The sequence below is a fragment of the Halyomorpha halys genome, unplaced genomic scaffold, assembly GCF_000696795.3.
Source record: "Halyomorpha halys isolate HHAL.00 unplaced genomic scaffold, Hhal_1.1 Scaffold120.1, whole genome shotgun sequence".
NCBI classification, from domain to species: Eukaryota; Metazoa; Arthropoda; class Insecta; order Hemiptera; family Pentatomidae; genus Halyomorpha; species Halyomorpha halys.
Genome location: NW_027108251.1, coordinates 387966 through 407100, shown reverse-complemented (window position 1 = coordinate 407100; position 19135 = coordinate 387966). Strand labels below are relative to the sequence as shown.

The 19135-nt window shown below is 28.3% G+C and overlaps 1 protein-coding gene across 7 annotated transcripts in view; it reads right to left on the bottom strand.

Moving 5' to 3' along the window:
* Positions 1–3033: 3033 nt before the first annotated feature.
* LOC106678045 (micronuclear linker histone polyprotein) overlaps positions 3034–19135 on the bottom strand; it is a 47582-nt gene continuing 31480 nt past the window's right edge. Inside the window, exons 13-24 of one of the 7 annotated variants that reach the window (XM_014416329.2) lie at positions 18659–18682; positions 18523–18549; positions 18396–18440; positions 17164–17220; positions 16881–16919; positions 16724–16777; positions 16336–16389; positions 15847–15903; positions 8693–8743; positions 7321–7794; positions 6385–6504; positions 3034–3179 (exon numbers count right to left, since the gene is read on the bottom strand). In XM_014416329.2, coding sequence (XP_014271815.1) covers positions 3123–3179; positions 6385–6504; positions 7321–7794; positions 8693–8743; positions 15847–15903; positions 16336–16389; positions 16724–16777; positions 16881–16919; positions 17164–17220; positions 18396–18440; positions 18523–18549; positions 18659–18682 — 1059 coding nt within the window. In that variant the 3' untranslated portion in view covers positions 3034–3122. The remainder of the gene's footprint in view (positions 3180–6384; positions 6505–7320; positions 7795–8692; positions 8744–15846; positions 15904–16335; positions 16390–16723; positions 16778–16880; positions 16920–17163; positions 17221–18395; positions 18441–18522; positions 18550–18658; positions 18683–19135) is intronic. The other 6 variants (XM_014416332.2, XM_014416330.2, XM_014416334.2 and 3 more) reach the window with 6 other exon arrangements.

Genomic DNA, 19135 nt, shown 5'->3' with positions numbered 1-19135 from the left:
TATCTTAAATAGAGGATTTACGAGACTGGAAAATTCAATTCAGAAATTACCTTAACCACTAACTGGTCATATTTTTGTTTTACCAAAGCCTTTGTTATTTTAATTACAATCAAATAAAATATTTAATTCTATAAAAATATTTTTCCCTGTTTTCAAGTACATCATTTTTTGTTTCCTTTGTTGCTTTTTGCAGAAATCTACCCTAGTTAGATATAGTATAGTACCTCTGCACTATCACATCTGTTCTAAAATAACCTTTATATCGAAACCTATGTAATAACCTTTATGGAGGGTCAAAAATTCAATTCTAACATTTCCTTAATCCTTAACTGACCATCTTACCCAATAGGAAATGTCAATTCCTCAATTTTTTAATCATATTTTCGTTTCACCTATTGCTTAGTAAATTTAATTACATTCAAATGAAATATTGAATTATGTGAAAATATTTTTTTTCTTTTTTATATATTATCTTATAACATGTTTGAGACTGGTATTATTATTTAAATAAAATAAATTGAATCTAATTAGGTTTCAACACTCTTTATTATTACATTAAATATTCAACATTTTGGCTGACCTTGAGGGCAATCTTAACTATTATTTCACAGGCTCTCATGCAACTATTAAAAATTTTTGCGGCTGTTCTGCCCAGGTTTCATAAAATTAGTCAAATTAACATATGTGTGTCACTATTTCATTTAAATATAAATTTTAATTGAAATTAACTAAACACTGATATCTCTAACTTATCAAAAATATTATTTGAAAAATTTATAATAATTGGATCTGAGGCTTTGAATTTATAAAAATTGTCCTTGAGGATGGCCATTTTGACAAAAATATTGGACATTTAAAAAAATAAAACGAATGTTGAGTCTTAGTTGAATACAATTTATTTTATTTAAAAAAGTTTTTTTCCCGTTTCCAAGAATCACCTACATTAATCTAAAAATTTTAAATTTTTGTTTACTTTCAATATATATATTTTTAAAAAATATTTGTTGCTATTTCCAAGAACATTGTTATAAATAACAGGATATTGTAATTTTTTTAACATAAATTTTTCCCTCTAAATTTTTAAAAATTTGTAACTTAAAAAAATTTTTAAATTTTATTTTATCCCAAATGTACCTTTAACAACATAATAATGAATTAGTAATAATTAGTTGACTACTTCTGTGTCACATTATTATAGTAGTACCCACATTAGAGCGGGGACAGGAAATTATACATAAATGGCAGAATTATTAGCACACGTATGTAATTAAAGACGCTTTATTGAATAAAGATATTGTACATAATTTTATTCATAAAAGCTTTTCTGTAAAGCCATATGTTTAGATAGTTTTTGTTTTTTTTACGCAATTTTTCTAGTGTTGGAAAATGGAAATATTTGTTAGTCTTCTAAGAGATGTTCCGCAGTAAGTACATTTTTTTTAATGTAGTCATTTAAATTATATGTTAATTTAATTAGTTAATTAACTGGTAAAATTCAGAACTTTATGATTATCACCTAGATAACTCTTGGGAGTACAATAAAAAATAAAACACTCAACTGATCTTCAATCTATTCTATTTTTCAGAATTAAAAAAATAAGATAGGAATAGTAAAACAATAGATAGTGAATAAATACGAATATATTATGGAAGAATTTAATTATGTTTTATTTTTTTTGTAAATTTATATTCATTTTTTATTCTACATAATTAAGTTCTCTTTATTTACTAGTAGCCAGATTTAATGAATATTGGATGTTCAAATTTCTATTTGAAAATAAGAAATTTTTTTTTTCTAAACACCTAATATAAAATAAATGCTTTCTGTTCAACCGATTCCTTGGAGCAGCCCTGATGAAGCCCTGTAAAGTGGGGCAAAACGTCGGAAAATAAATAGTTGTTAACTATTTTTGTTTCACTTTTGACCGCAACCCTGACCATCTTCTTATATATCAATTTTACGGTCAACTATATATACATATATCTAATATAAAATAGTTTTCTATTGTTGTTATTTGTTGTCTGTGTACTATAAATCAAGAATATAATCATCGGTTTATGATCAAAATGTTCAACTGTGCCTGGCTATAAATATCTAACTTGCGGTTCCGCCAAAACCAAAAAACACACCACACTTTGATATTACTATCCTGATGAACCCCTAATGAATTTCCCTTAATACTTTTTCACTAAGATTTTAACATTATTTCTCCTTTTCACAACTGTACCTTTTCTCTTTGCTCATTGCATCTCTATCTCATTTATATTAAAACTATAAAACTTAATACTTCCCCTTTGCCTATATTTAACTTTCCAAGTTGCTTATCCTTTTCTACACCATTTACCTCATTCTTCAACATTCACCTTATCCTTTATTTATCACTCCAGCTTCATAATTTTTATATCCTAGCAACTATCTTATCATAGGAGTAAATTGTATACAGACGTATGTAGTTTAGGCAACATGTTCTGAAATTACTGTGGGTTGTTTTTTTATTTACAGAATTATTGAAAATTATTATTTTTTTATGATCAAGAAAATAAATTTCATTTTTAATAAATCATAAAAGTTTATGCTTAAAAAAAAATTGGAAAACTTTTTTCATTTAGCTCAGCTTCAAACATAACATTGTGATAAGATGGAGATTAATTGCAGGGAATTAATAGTAATATAGATGAGTGAGGTCCATAAGATTACGTAAAGCAAAAACTTGTATTTTAATTAAATTTGAAAAAAAAAAACAAATAGTCAAATTTTGGAAAATAGTTTCCTAATCAGGTGTGACCAGAAGAAGGGTGAAGGGACAATTTGAGTCATCAAAATTTTATGGAGTAATTATAAAAGCATAAATATCTACCTCTAAGCAATTAATTTTTTTATTGTTCCTTTTTAATATTTTATACTTTTGATCATATAGATGAGCCTACAGCGGAAATATCAATTTCTTATTTCATCCCTCTATTTTATATTTATTATTGGCCAAAACACTGGGTGGACATTAAAGGTTAAAATGTTATCAATGACAAAAAAAATGTATGAAAAAAACTGAGTTATAAATTTATTGACAAAACACTTTTTAAAATAATCGAAGAAATTTATAAAAACAAACATTGGGGCACATCTATTTATCTTCACAGCAACAGTTTTCTTCTGTCAAGCAAGTTAAATTATAAGGATCCTAAAAAACAAAAATTGTCACTTCTATTCAAAATAAACCGTACATAAAAAATTAAAATTCATGAAATTTCTAAATTGTAGAACTTTTAAACATGTAGTAGCACCATTAGATTCAACATAAAAAAAAAAAAAAAAATCAAGAAATATTAATCAGTTGGAACGAAACTAATATTTCTCCTACATTCTCCTAAGAAAACATTCTTCCACTATGGTAATCACTATAGACTCTTTTGATTCTACATTGTTGGAATAAAGAAATGTTTTTATAAAGTTTCACAAATGAACAAATTTTTCATATATTTCTTTCTTTTTGTTCAGCATTGCCTGTAGAATTCAGAAGGTTTATAAAATAGTTTTTTGTTAATCTTCATCAAAATTAGCTCTGTGGTTGTAATGAGCTGTAGTCTCTATGTTCTATAAGTATTGTTTAATACACCCTTCCTAGAAACTCTGTTAGCAGGATATTAAGAAAGATATCTGCCAAGATACTGATTCATTCTACAGAGCTGTTTTAGTCTTGTAAAAATATCTTTAAATTTAGCTATGACTAAGTGTAAACAAATTTCTGTCATTGGATTCTTATGTAAAAACTTTGAAAAACACAATATTAAAAAATGACCACTTCCTGGAGGCCTATTATGGCAGATTTTTCAAAATGGCTGTCCTATATTTTCAGGTTTTTGTCAATAGCTCTTAAAGTACTGTAAGTAGCTAAAATATTATTATAAAAAAAAAAAAGAAAGTATAATGCATTTAAAGAGCTTCAATTTGAGTTATAATGAAATTCTTAATGTCGAGTAATTCCCGAGTAATATTTCCCCAAACCATTATTTAAAAAAATAATAAAGAGCGAAATTTATTTGGGCAAAATCATGAAAAAAATTATTCTCACAAAAATAATTATTATAAACTACTTTATGATCCATTTAAAGAGTCCATTTGGGTCTTACGAGAACTTTTTAAATTCAATATTTTCCGAAATTTTCGTACACACAATGTTGTACAATCAAAACAAGATGTTGAGATCTGAATGAATAAACAGCGAAAATTTTATTTCTTTTCTTTAATAAAACGAATTTACGATATCGCGCTGTTTAAATAGTCTAATAACAACTTTTCATGTAAATTTACTGTTGCCATTGTTTTGTTCAGTCAGTAAATTGAATTATTTTCGAACGGAAAATTCACGTTAGCTGTTAAAAAATACAGTATTCTAAAAAACTTAAAAAAAAAATTAATTTTGATGAGAATGTACAGAAACATATAAACAAAACTGGAAACTTTTTATGAGTAAAATTTTTAATTCTAGGTATGAGACTAGATAAAATAAAATTTTGAAATACATTCATTGTATAGGGGTTTCTTGATACAAATATATGGATATTACTCTGGTATACGACATCTCAGTCGGGTAAATCTAAGATAATATATCTTTGATGCGCGGTCGAAATATGAATAATAAATCTTTGATGCGAAGTCGAAAATATGAATTTTTCAGAAGAGCAAAAACAAATTTCAAAACATTATGTAAAATCTAATTATTGATTTTTTGTAATTGTTATTTTTATAAAACAATATAGTAATAAGTCTATCTGAAGCATAAAGGCCTTATTATCAACCGATAGCTCTGATTTGGTGCTGTAATACAACATAATCTCTCTCAACAAGTGACTTAAGCCCATATGACCGCGCATCAAAGATATAACAGTTGGGCTGAAAAGTTCATAGGTTGATACATACATGGCGCTACAAGTAATAAATCCATATGATAATTAGTTAGCCCTAACCTTGAAAAGATACGTGCATAAATTTGACAGCTGTCGGACTATTAGTTTGTGAGATATGGCATTTTGAGTAAAGCTACTTTTGTTAGTTTGAAAAAATGGATAAAACGGAATTTCCTGTGTTAATAAAGCACTGCTTTCTAGCGAAAAAAAAAATACTGTGAAGCCAAGGATGGTTAAACATTGTTAAACAAGACTCTGCACCAGGAAAATCAACCTTTGAGAAGTGGTTTGCTAAGTTTAAACGGGGCGAAATGAGCACTAAGGACGATGCACGCAGTGCACCCCTAAAGAGGCTGTTACCGACGAAAACATAAAAAAATTCCACAAAATAATTTTCGATGACCGTAAAGTGAAGTTAATCGAGATAGCTGAGATTCTAAAGATATCAAAGGAACGAACGTGTTGGACATATCGTGAATGAATATTTGGGCATGCGAAAGCCCAAAAACAACGAATTGATGTTTCTGAGCAGTTTTGGCATTGGCGTTATTGGAACGTTTGAAGGACCAAATCGTGGAAAAACGGCCCCATTTAAAGAAGAAAGTGCTGTTTGATCAAGACAATGCACCGTGTCACAAATCAAAGGAAACTATGGAAAGATTTCACGAATTGAGCTTTGCTTTGATTCCGCATCCACAGTGTTCTCCAGATCTGACCCTGTTCTCTGATTTCAAGAGAATGATCGCATGAAAGAAATTTAATGCTGACGAAGAAGTAATCGCCGAAACTGAGCCCTACTTTGAGGGGGAAGACAAATCATGCTATAACAGTGGTATCGAAAAATTGTACGACCGCTATAATCGTTGTATCGCCCTCGAAGGTAACTCTATTGAATAAGAAAATCAAATTTTATAAAAAAAAAAAAAAAAAAAATTATTTTCTATGTTGGCGAACAAACATTGAGCCCAACTGTTACCACCATACACCTACTTGCAATATAACCAATTCTGCGAAATTTTATTCTTAAAATTTTATTTATATAGTTAAGTATTAGTAATATTTTAGAAGTTATTGACTACAAACCTAAAAATAACGGCATTTATTTTGAAAAATCTGCGATATTAGGCTAAGGCACCACAATAGAGTGGTAATAAGGTGTACATTAGAAATTAGTTTACAATTGCTTCTAGACTAATTAATTCATCGTTAGATAATTTAAATGATGGCGTAACATTGCATTGTCATTGGTTTTAGATGTTTATACCAAATTTCAATTTGATCGGAAAGTCAAAAGTGAACTAAAATGATTAGCTCCGGTGAAACTAAAAAAAAAAAAGTATTTAGAAACAGAGGATAACGTTTACAATAGAATATAGTAAAAATTGTATATAGTTCATCAATATTATATAATAAACAATCAACAAAATTAGAAATAATAAAATATGCAATAAATAATAATAACAAAATAAAATATATTACCGTTATATCAATGAGCATAGGATTGCCAACGTCATCGACAATGGCAATGTGAGAACATCGGCTTGCAAGAGATTTTAAAATTATTGATTCTTTAAAAACGCTGGCTTCTTTCAGTATACCCTGAAAAATATATTATTTTTACTTAAGCTTTTTTTCTTTTGAAAAATTAATTGAAACACCATTACTACATTAGTTCAACAAAGGAAAATTAATTTTATATATATTTATATTTCCAATAAACCTTTTTATCAAATTAAATAAGTTTCTGGAGTAGAATCTTAGCTCGTCAATAAAGACTATCATTTATAGACGAGGTTGAATTAGTTTTTTATTGAAAATTGCTCAAACTTGAACTATAAATTATATACACTTGTATATCAAATTCAAATAGACCAAATAGAGTTAGATTTTTTGCCATTTAGTAAATTTTAACATCCTCTTAATGCTGAAGTTGGTGAGGAGAGTACTCTACTTGCCGTGAGCGGTTTTATTGATTTTTGTGCTGTAAAACTAAGATTACATTTCATGAGTTTGGGAAACATTTGTAATTGATTAATAAAACAGGATTCAGTACAAGAACATGCCCGGGATCAAAACTAGGGGGAGAGGAGAGCCATAGTCAATCAGGTTGTGACATTTCAGCACAGAACAGGAGAAGGGAAACAAAATTTTAAGAAAATTATATATAATTGTCCCAGTGCTTTATTAGTTGTTACAATTAGTATTTTCTTGACATTTTTTTAAAATAAATTAATAATTGTTTTCACTCCAAGGGGGGCATCTGCCAATTATTTTGTTTTCCGACATCTTTAATAATATTGGATCTCATGCTTTTGAAGGTTTACCAACCACAGCTCTAATCCAACCCCGTTTTCAATAAACCCCAAATAATTTGAAGAAACTACGAACATATATATTTTTAAAATTTTTACATACCAATTCCTCAGCATTCAGGTGGGGGCTTGCTGGATCATTTTTTGAATTTGTGTTGTACTGACCTGAGCTCTCAGTTGGATAATCATTAAGCTCAATGATTTTGGACAGTTCGTTAAGAGATGAGGCTGAGTCAAACACGACTAATCCTTCCTTCGATTTAGCAAAATGCACTGATATACCCGATTTACGAGGTTTAATGAGTGGATCACAACTCAAGTCCGCCTGAATCTCTTTCGATGAGCTTGTTATACTTTTGAGCGCCGATTTTCTTGTGGTAATTTTGCTCTGCGAGATATCTTCGGTCGATTCATCCAAGTTTTTCAATAATTCGGTATGTTTTCGCGGGTTGAAAGTAACTCTGGACATGATATCGGAACATTTTTTTAACGATATATCTGAGACTGATGCCTGAATACCCATGTGCACTTTTTCATTTCCCAACCAGAACGTTCCAGCATCTCCTCTGCTTGTTACCTGAAACAAAGCCACGAAACATAAATCATAAACGATGTCTAGATATTTTTATGAAATGCAATTATTGGCAACATATAGAGCATAGAACTAAAAGTTCTCAACCACAAGAGATTAGTAATATGAGGTTATTTCAAAATAAGCAATTATTTCGAAACAGGAATAACTGAATCTATGCCTTAAAGGGCCGCTACATGATCAGTCAGAATGATAGACATCATTCAAAAGCCAGACTGACCCTTGCACTTTCTGTCCAACTAACGCTTATTTATAAATGAGAAATGGAACAATTAGGATCTTTTGCAATATCTCTTTGGACTCTTGGTAATAAACGGAAAGCTTATATAGTCCTTTTTTTAAGCATTTATAATAAAAAAAAAATAATCGAAACAAATTATATCAACTAAGTACCCGCAGCTTAGGGGATCTTCCACATAAAATTTTGAATGATCGGGTTTAAAAATTTCTTCGGTAATTTATCAGTGTTACATCGACAAGTACTCATTATATGCGTAATACGATCTATAATTTATCATTCACCGACTCATTTTTATTGGTTATTAATAAAGGTATTTTTAACCAAGATCTCATCAAATGTAGCTGTGGAAAAACGACCCAAGTAAAGAAAAACTACAGCAGCTTTGCCTCAAGCATGTCTCCTTCCATTGCTTTGATAGTAACACAATTTAAAAAAAAAGAAAAAGTTTTTATTTTTATTTTGTATTGTATTGGAAGATTCTACTAGTGTCTCCCTTACAATCTATCCAACACAATTTATTAAAACGTAACTACAGTCCATGGTACTATCATTAGAATACTTCCAGTGAAAAATAAAATGTAACTAATTGTTAAAACAGAAATGTCGATTAGAAGTAGTATGTATAAATTTTAATCAACTTACATTTTCAGCGTCCTTTTTCCTGTAAGACATCTTTTTTGAATTTTCTCGTTTCTTGGAAAATAATTTAAAATTAGATTCTCATCATTGCATTTTATATAAATATATTTGGAAGTAACTGGTGACTACTTAAAGTATAGCAAGGAGTAAAATTCTAATTATATATTTTTCACTACCATTAAATCATGTAAGAGTTCTAGGTAAAAAATGTAAGAGTAGTTACAGTATGTTTAATTCTACCTGTGATAGGAACCGTGATTCAGTAACGGATACTTAATCGTTCTCAACTGATTAGCACTCATATTTAGCATCAAAGAAGAACGAGTTCAGGACTGAATTAAAAAATAAAATAGTTTAGGGAGGATTATGTAAGTAAAAAAAATTGCAATGTTTTAATTCCTCTCTACCGAAGATAGGGAAGCTTTGTACTGTATAGAAATTTTCCAATCTCATTATGGGTGGGAGTAAAAGCGACAAACGTTTGATAAAAACAGTTCTTTTTCCAAACTGTTATTTGAAACGAATAACAGTTTCATTTTTTTATAAGTTTATACATTTTTTTGTTTCGTTCCCAGTTCGTAGCTGGTGTCGTAAGTTTAATTTTTCCTTATTATCCTTGACAACAAAAAAGTTGTCTTTAGTTCTACTTTTTGTGAATTGTGAAAGTGCTAATTGTTGAACTGTTAGTCAATTATTTTATTTTATTTTTCGTATTAAATTATAAAACTTCAGATTTCACATCACATTTTTGAAATAACCAATTATATCAAACAATCATAGAAATAATATGTTTCAAAATCGAAGAATTTCCAACTTAATTCAGAAAATATTTCGTTCTTTTCATATCGGTTATTTTTACCAGCCTTTTTTTTTTTTTTTTTTTTTTTATCAACGAACAGTTCATTAAAGTTTGGGAAAAATAGAATAAAAATTTTTATTTTTCTTGGGTGGACTTTTATTATATATGTAGGTCTTGGATTTTTGCTTTTTCTCCCTTATTCATAAAATTGTTAAATATTTTTGTATTAACTTGTTGTTTATTATTGCTAACAATGAGAACTTTTCAATTAAGAAAAACATTAAAGATACTTTAGAGGAAGATTTTTTGAAAAATCCGCATTTTACCCTGTCAGACTCTTTTAATGATAATAGTACAAGAGCTCAAGAGGAGAAAAAAGACAGTTATTTCACCCGTTTTTTATTACTTTAATGAAAGCTATGTATAATTAATAGTCAAAATTGATGAGTCTGCCAAGTATAGGTAGGGGGAATAAAAAATTGCGGCTGTTTCAAAGCGATGAAAAAAAACTAATTTTTCATTCGGAGCTCTAAATTTCAAAAAGTAGGAACGACACAGGAAAACCTAAGAGAACATCATTTAAAGAAGAGTAAATTTGCTAAAATATGAGCCCTAATAGAGTTATTTACGTTGAATAGTTTTCGAGATATAGCTTTTTAAAAAGCAACATTTCATAAAAATGTTGTATGGGACCGTAATAAAAGATCAGTAGTTAGTGAATTTATTTTGAAAAATTTATATCTCAAAAACCATTTGACGTACAGATGTCTACTGCACTCAAATTAAAGCAAGTTTAATGAGCTATAAAGTAGTTTATGTTGTTTATCTTCGTAGGAGTAATAGTTTACATGAAATTTGCTAAAATAAATTGATTTATAGTTGTTCGGACAAATTTTCATTTTCCAAATTGATATTCATATGTGAATATCATCAAAACTACTACCCCTACGAAGATAAGTGTCATAAACTACTTTATAGTAAGTTAAATTTCCTTTATTTTGAGTGTTGGCAGACGTGTGTGTCGTATGGATCTAGAGATATATGTTTTCAAAAATCCAACATTTTATACGAACAACTAGAAATTAACATTTTGAGAGTTTATTTTGTCAAATATCATAAAAACTATCTACTCCTACAAAGATAATCATAATTAACTATTTTGTAGTAAATTTAACTAGATTAAATTTGAGCGCTGGCAGACATCTGTACGTCCAATGGTTTCTCAAATGAAGTTTTTCATTAATCAAACTTATTGTCTGAACAACTATAAATCAATTTATTTGAGCAAATATCATGGAAACTACTATTCCTATGAAGGTAAAGGTCATAAACTTCTTTATAGTCCATTAACCTAGATTTAATTTGGGTGCTAATAGACATCTGTACGTCACATAGTTTCTGAGATATAGATTTCTCAAAATAAATTAGCTAACTACTAATCTTACAGTAGATTTTTAAGTAATTTTGCTTTTTAAAAATCTATATCTCGAGAACTGTTGGGCGTAAATAGCTCTATTAGGGCTAATATTTCAGCAAATTTACTCTTCTTTAAATGATGTTCTCTTAGGTTTTCTTGTGTCGTCCTACTTTTTGAAATTTAGAGCTCCGAATGAAAAATTAGTGTTTTTTTTTAAGGTTTTGAAACAGACGCCATTTTTTATTTCCCCTACCTATACTTGGCAAACTCATCAGTTTTGACTAGTAATTATACATAGTTTTCATTAAAGTAATCAAAAATTAGGGTGAGATAACTGACTTTTTTTCTTCCCGGCTCTTGTACTATAAGAACTATCTTACATTAAAGAACATTAAATTGTACATTGACATATCGAGTTTAATCACATAATCATTCTGAGTTATTTTTATGGATAAAGACCAATAAAAATTCATCCTGTACCCAAGACTATAAAAAATGTCATGTTAACAAATTATAGTAACAGTGAACAGAAGGAAACGTTAAAAAGTCATCCCTGGGGAGCAAGTTTAAGAACATGATTTTTAGTGAAGCATATTGTTTTCTTTTCGATATTTGGTTGTGTTGTTAATTTGATGATTTGTAATTCTTATATTCATTACCAGTAAAACAAAAAGTAAATTGGTAGTTTTTTCTTGTGTTAATAATTATTTACTATTATTTTTTTTAGCATATTTAAAAATAAGCAATACTTGCTTGTTTTTTAAAAAGAAATCAAAATCTTACACCACTAGAGTTTTTAATAATTAAATTAAAGTTGCTTTTGCGAACATTTGTTTTTTTATATTGAACCGATATTTCTATCAAAGATGAATTATGTCCATTATTTGTAACCCGGCCGATACTAATTTTTATTACGTATGGAAAATATTGATATTTTAAAATAAACTTATTATTGATAACTAAAATCTTTATAAAACTTCTATTTCATTTTACAACTACATAAAAGATATGACAGGTAAATATGATATGTATGGATGTGATGATTGGAATATAAGGATGACTATTAGATGACACCTGCTACAACTCTGGAAAACACTCGTTAACTTTTCCTATATATTAGCTGTACTTGATTACATTTATATTATTAGTAATGTACTCAGATATCTTTATAGTCCAAGAGAAGGGGAAAAAATTGATAACTCTACCAACCATAGTTAGTTGGAATAAAAATTTTCGGAAGATATAAAAAATTCATTTTTATTTCTTTTAAGAAAAAAAACTATTTCTTTTCATAAAATGGCTCAGTTTTTATCTACACTATATTGTATGTATACTATACAAGGGGTACAGCATTGTCATTAAAACATAAATAATAAATTATTTAAGATGCATCCTCCATCTGAAGTTTATTTTATTCCAGAAAACCCTAAAATTTTCACTCGCATTTTTCATTCAGAGGTCCATATCCCAAAAACTACCTAAAACACTAAAAAACTTCATAGCATATTATTTAAAGTAGAGTAAATTCTTTGAAAGATGAGGCCTAATAAATATTTGTATGTACTTTTCTTTAAAAAAGACATCTGTACGTTTCTGAGATACATTGTTTCATACACCATACCTCATATATCATATATCAAATATCATAAAAACTACTACTCCTAAGAAGATACACATTACAAATTATTTCATTGTACACTCAACTAACTTTAATTTGAGTGTTGACAGAAATCTACATGTCCAGTAGTTTCTGAGAATTAGTTTTTAATAAATCAAAAGGTTTGTCTGAACAACTAGAAATCAACCTATTGTGAATTTATTTTCGAAAATATCATGAAAACTATGACTCTTAGAAAGATAAATATTATAAACTATTTTATATTACATTAAACTAGCTTTAATTTGAGTACTAATAGACACATAAATATCTAAATATTCCTAAGATATAATTATTGTTCCTTAAATATATAGTATATGTCCTTATTCATAAACATGAACATTTTCAACATAGTTTTATTAACCTAGTCTGCCTTTAGCATTTACATTTTGGAAGGAAATGCTATGGAAATATCATTAAAATGGATAAGTTCTTATTTCTTTGTTTTGGTTGAATTCTCATTCCTTTGTTTTGTTTTTGCTTTATTCATGTCATTTCTGAGGGAAAAAAAGTTTGATTCGCTTAGACAAACTCATTTATGTCTTAATCAATGAGGTTATTTATTTATTTCCATTAACTAAATTATTCCATTATGGAATAACTAATTATTCCAATTATAATATATATCTTTAAGTCACATTAAAGTTTTAATAACGTGAAAGTCAAATTTAAATAGATAAATTTATAAACCATAAAACATATTCAGAAAAATTACCCTTGCATGAGTCTACAATTACATCAATAATAACCTCATATAAAGAAGAAATATTTTTGCTAAATATATATATGAGGTGCTTGCTGTTAAAAGGATACAGATCTAATTTGAAATGTATATGTAAAAAAAGTGTTATGTTTATAGCTAACCGCTGTTCTGAGTCAGGTAGTTCTTCTAGAAACCACATTTATTATGTATTAAACTATCAATTTCTATTGATTCCTTTTGAGAATTGACCTAATGAAAAATGTATTATATATTTATCTAAATCAAAGGCTAAATACCACAGACCCCCTGCCATGGTATACAAGATGTAATTGGGTATACTGAACAATGGATGTATTGCTTACTTCACAGTGCTGATAAGTACATTTCCATTACCTATATGAAAAATACATTAAAGGTACTCACTTTTAGGAAAATTACAACTCTTTTATTAGTTTTCCCAAAAGAGAGAACCTTGCATCTTGCATCTTAAGATAAAGCTAGTGGAAATGCACTAAGCACCATTGTGAAGTAAACCATCGATATCTATACTACTATACTATTGGTTAATACTATAATATATATTGGTTATATTAAACATTGGAAGACACTTTTTTCTAAAGGTGTCCTGTTCACCAATTTACCTAAACCTGGATTCAGACAGAATGCAGAATATTATATTTAACAAATAAAGATTTATAACATAAAATAACACTATTTTTGAGTACTTAAAAATAAGGTATATCTTAATTTCTAAAAGAGCTCATGAATAAAAGACTGAGAGGTTATGAATTAATATTGATAATACTGGGGTTACGTTATTTAATGTGACTTTACTATTAGATTTGTTTGCCACTTGAATTACACTACAGTACTTTAATTATTAAAACTTATCTGGAGTGCTGGATGTATCTTTCAGCAGTCTGCTTAGCTATTTTTGCTGCTCCTTCAGCTCCAGCATTGCCAACCCCCTCAGCTTAGTTCCTCCAAATCGACTTGGCTAGTTGGTCCACTACTTTCAATATCTTCTCCTCTTTCAGAACTATACACTCTCTGATCTGTTTCTCTGTGAGTTTCTAGCTTTTCCAGCCAGCGAATTTTGCTAGTGTTCAACTCTGCAATTTCTCATCTATTCTCCAAAAAGCATATTTTGCATCCTTCTCCTCTTTTGTATCCTTTCCAAACCATTTCATTGTATTTTTCCTTTTGGGGGAGGAGACCAGGACTCCCACCTGAGAAAATAAACCCGAGATTACCATCCCTTTTATGTCCAAGATTCCTTGATATCTTCTACTTATGCTGCTTTTTTTTATTTCTCAGAGTTAAGTACGTGATTTCTGAACCCACTTTTAATGTTATCCCCTTCAATGCTGCCGCCAGTGAACAAAATATTTGTGCTGTTCTGAAAGTCTCTTTGAGCTGGCAATGACCAATTATTATTATTTAGGATATATTTAGTTAAACTGATTTATTTTTCAACCCAGCATTACTAATATATAGCATAAGATACAAGAGTAATAGAAAACAGAAGAATAAATATTGTAAAATTATATGGGTGATTATGAGGAAATAAAATGGTAAATATAAAGTATGAAAAGTGAAGAAATAAAAATGGACAATACAACAATTTTAGCACTTCCTTCAACCAAACATATAGTAATTGTGTTGAGATAACTTGATGTGATAAAGGAAATCTAAATAGTTTCAAATCAACATGCCACTTCAAGCATAAAAATAATCCAGGAATTTGGATCTTAAGATGACCAGTTTAATCAGTCTTATATATAATTGAAAACACCTAGGATGAAGTTGGCTGATTTCTAAGAAGGACCATCTAAACAGCCTACTCGAACTATGACGATTTAGTAGAGTTACGGGATGAAAGAGGATTGCCTGAAAGGATTGAGATGGTCAATGAAGGAAGGCCAAGTGATATAAAAAATTAAAAGTTTATTGTATTTTAAATAAATCTTGAACTATAATCTATATCATAGTCTGATTTGATTTTCTTTTCTTATAAAAAATACAGTGTACCACACTCTAATGATGCAATATCACTATGATAAATATAGTTTACAATAATATCTGTAAGTATTAATTAAAATTGTAAAAGAGATATCCATGATGTTTAACCCATCACAAATTAACTTTTAAAAAATGGCGTTCTAATAGGGTTCAAAATAGGTGTACCTAGATGGCAAATGTTGAGGCCGAATTAAGAAACATATGGCTTACAAAAAACAAATAAATAAAGTATTTAAGGTCTAACTAGAACAATTCACTTGTTCTGAATCATCTACTAGAAATAATTAGCTTTCTACTATTTAAAAAAGTTTTTAGTGCTCACCATTTGATATTTTACTTTACATATAAGGTGGAATAATAGTAGTAGGTCATAAACAATTGAGTTTAACTGTTGAGTTCAGCGAGTTGTACAATTAAAAGATCAGGTATATAATTTCCAAAATGGAGATTGGTCTACCATTAGGCAGGCAGGGAGGGGGTATCCCTCCTAGTAATAAATAAAATATGTAATAATCAACGCTGAATGTTAATAAACTATTTACTAGTCATAAGAACTTACAGATGAATACTTCTTGTCTTTATGAGATGATCTTCCTCTGGGTGAAATATCTTGATCCTAACAATCAGTTATAGAATTAAAATATCCACTGAATTGTCCATTAATTATCCTTATAAATATTAATAATGCATCAAACTAATAGAGACATTTGTTACAAAAGAATATATATCGCTACTTTGTTTGAATAGTGGCACATTTGACAAAAAAATGATTTTCTTTTGTATCTCACATATTCCATAGATTGTACTGTGGACTGTGGTTACTTTTCAAAACCCTATAAGCTTTGGTATGGTCTATAGAGGGAGCAGAGTAAAATAAAAGTCCATTTCAAAATAAAACCAAAACTTTTTTTTTTCAGATTATCCACATTGCAAGTAAAGCAGTGATATTCTACTATCTACTATTATAATTATTATAATCTTCTAATACTAATCCATATTATATAAAACATTTTATAAACAAACTACATATATAATAAACAACATTTACGGAATTGATTCTCTTCGCAGAAGTAGCTGATTGAGATTGTGGAGGTGGATTTTCCTGAAAAACATAAAATTTGAGTATAAAATTAAAAATTGGCATTGTTACAGGTTTTAGTCTATAACTGATGGGAAAGTTCCAAAAAAAAAATTAAATTTTTAATGCTAAACCTCAAAAAAAAATTATTAAAACAGCGTATCCTACTTTAAAATAGATAACGTTTATCTTTGAAGGTCTATTGTGACTAAAAGATTATAGCTATCAACAAACAGATTGGACCAGCAGATGCCCAATATTGAATATTAATTATTAATCAAATTTTAAATGGTCTTGAAAATTTTATAATTAAACCCTTAAATGCTTAACTAAACTGATTTCATTTGCATCAGCTTACATAACAAACTCTGGTACAAGATCTTTCTTTGGGGGCTGGCCTTCGTTTCTGTACCTAACAAAAAGTTTCCGAAATATAGATTAATTGAACTATAATCTAATTGCATAGTGTTCATCCAAATGCATATTTTTGCAGATTAGTGTTATGCATAGGTTACCTGTTGCAATGAGTCAATCACTTTTTTGGGATCACATGGCTGAAATCAGAAATTCATATACTCAAACATTTGGAAAAGGGAACAATTACTGGAATAATGTGAAATGGTAAGAAAAAAATATCATATTGTTATAAGGTTTTTCAAAATTCTGATTTTTTAATGTGAAAGAGTTACATACACGTTAATATTCTGATTAATTTTATTCTTTTAATAATATATTAGAGATAGAATATTAAATTTAACTATACAACTTATCGTAAAGGTATATTTAAGCCAAATTTACGCCTTTGAGCTTTTCCTCAGCAGAAATTGATTGAATTTGAACACCAGAAGGGATTTCCTGAAATCAAAATTTAAACTATAATTATTAATTGTATTAAAAATAAAATTTGTAGGTATCATGTTAGATGGTACAATTCTCGCATTAAGATGGTAGCATCATTTTCTTCATAAAATGACCGAGTCTATGTAAATGATACAAAAATTTCCCGAAGGTTCATGAAATTTCCTCCTGAATGCACATTGATTATAATTTTTCATGCAGAGAAATGATTAAACTGAGAAATCAAACTATTAAAATAATTTAAATACGGATTGTTTTCTATTATAAATCATTTCACATGATTTTTAAAAACAAAACATGCAACAACAATTATCAATATTTTGTCTGGGAAATTGTACTTAAGCTGTAATAAAAATCCCCTTGTGAATGGGTGTATATCACATGAGACAACATATGTTAAGTTATTCATTGGTCTTCCTAATTTTATTTTTCACATATATAATACCAGTCAGAATCGATTAGCTCAGTTACCAATGACAGTGAGATGTTCAGCCAAATCCATCCGTTTACACTTACCGCAAAAGAAAAATTCTTAGTAAATATATAAAGTAACAAAAGTTGGAATCGACACTCTTGTGTGTTCCTGGTGATGTCAAACTTTTATCTGCTATTACCTAAATTCACACAATCTTCTTTAGGGCAAAGCTTCATTGCCAACATGATATACCTAGTATATGCTGAGAGTATGAATCAGTATAGATCCATTAGTAGGAGATAGCAATATTTTCAAATAATGCAGTTTTAAAACAAAATTCAATTCAACTAATATTATGATCAGAGTTAAAACTCATGAATGTTTTATAAATTTATAAAATTTAAATTTTTCAGTTCAATTTTTATTTTTTCTGATTTGATAAATATTATATTGAACAGCCTGCTATGATTTATATTGATTTTTTTTTTGTACATTAATCTCCCATTCAAATATCCTACCAATAATCTCTATTTTTGAAAAAACAAAAAAACATGTTATTGTCTGATAATTTAAGTTTTTACTAACAGTATTTCTTCTCTCACCTTTTAGATATTTACAATTTTACTTCCCTAAACATTTAAAAATGAATTGATCATAAATGAGTCACTTATTTTTAAAACATATATACCAAATGCTTCCATGACCCTAAGAAGTATTGAGATACTTTAATGAACTGTTTAAGATTACATCAACTTACCAATGAAGATTTTTTATCTTTTCGTCTTGAGAAATTTTCTGGAACCTAACAACCAGAATTACAACATCTAAATTTTCACTACACTATAAATTAATTGTCAAATTATATTGTTTAATTATCAGATTACCTGTACTGTTAGAATCTGGCGGTTTGGCTGGAACAGATTTTTTTTACATTTTATACAATCTACTGACCAGAGTTACAATATTAAAATTTCTATATTACTGTTGATTAATTGTTTTGAAATATAGTTATCAGCTTACCTGTACACCAAGCTTTTGGTTTTCCTAAAATAAAAAAATTAGAAAATTAAAAAAAATAAGAAATATAATTTTTTTATTCAAGTGTATCATAAAAAACACAATCAAATTATATATTAAAACAAAAATAATGGTTGTTAGACAATGTACTTGTAGGTTTTTTTTCCCAATTTTTCTCCTCTTAATATATACATTATAAAAAAATAATCAACATGCTGACCAGAAATAAAAAACTAAATTACGATAAAGTACAAATAAAAACCATAATATTTTCACAATTTACAATGATGCCACTTCCATCAGACAAAACTGATGCCAAATGACAAGTTTCAATTTCCTAAAATAAAAATGATTTGGTTCTTTAATGTTTTGTGGCAGTCCCTCATATAAATAAGAAACATAAAATTTTTCAATTATTTTTATATCTATAATTTTAAAAATCAACAATACATATAAATTTACTAGAATATGGTCCGGGTG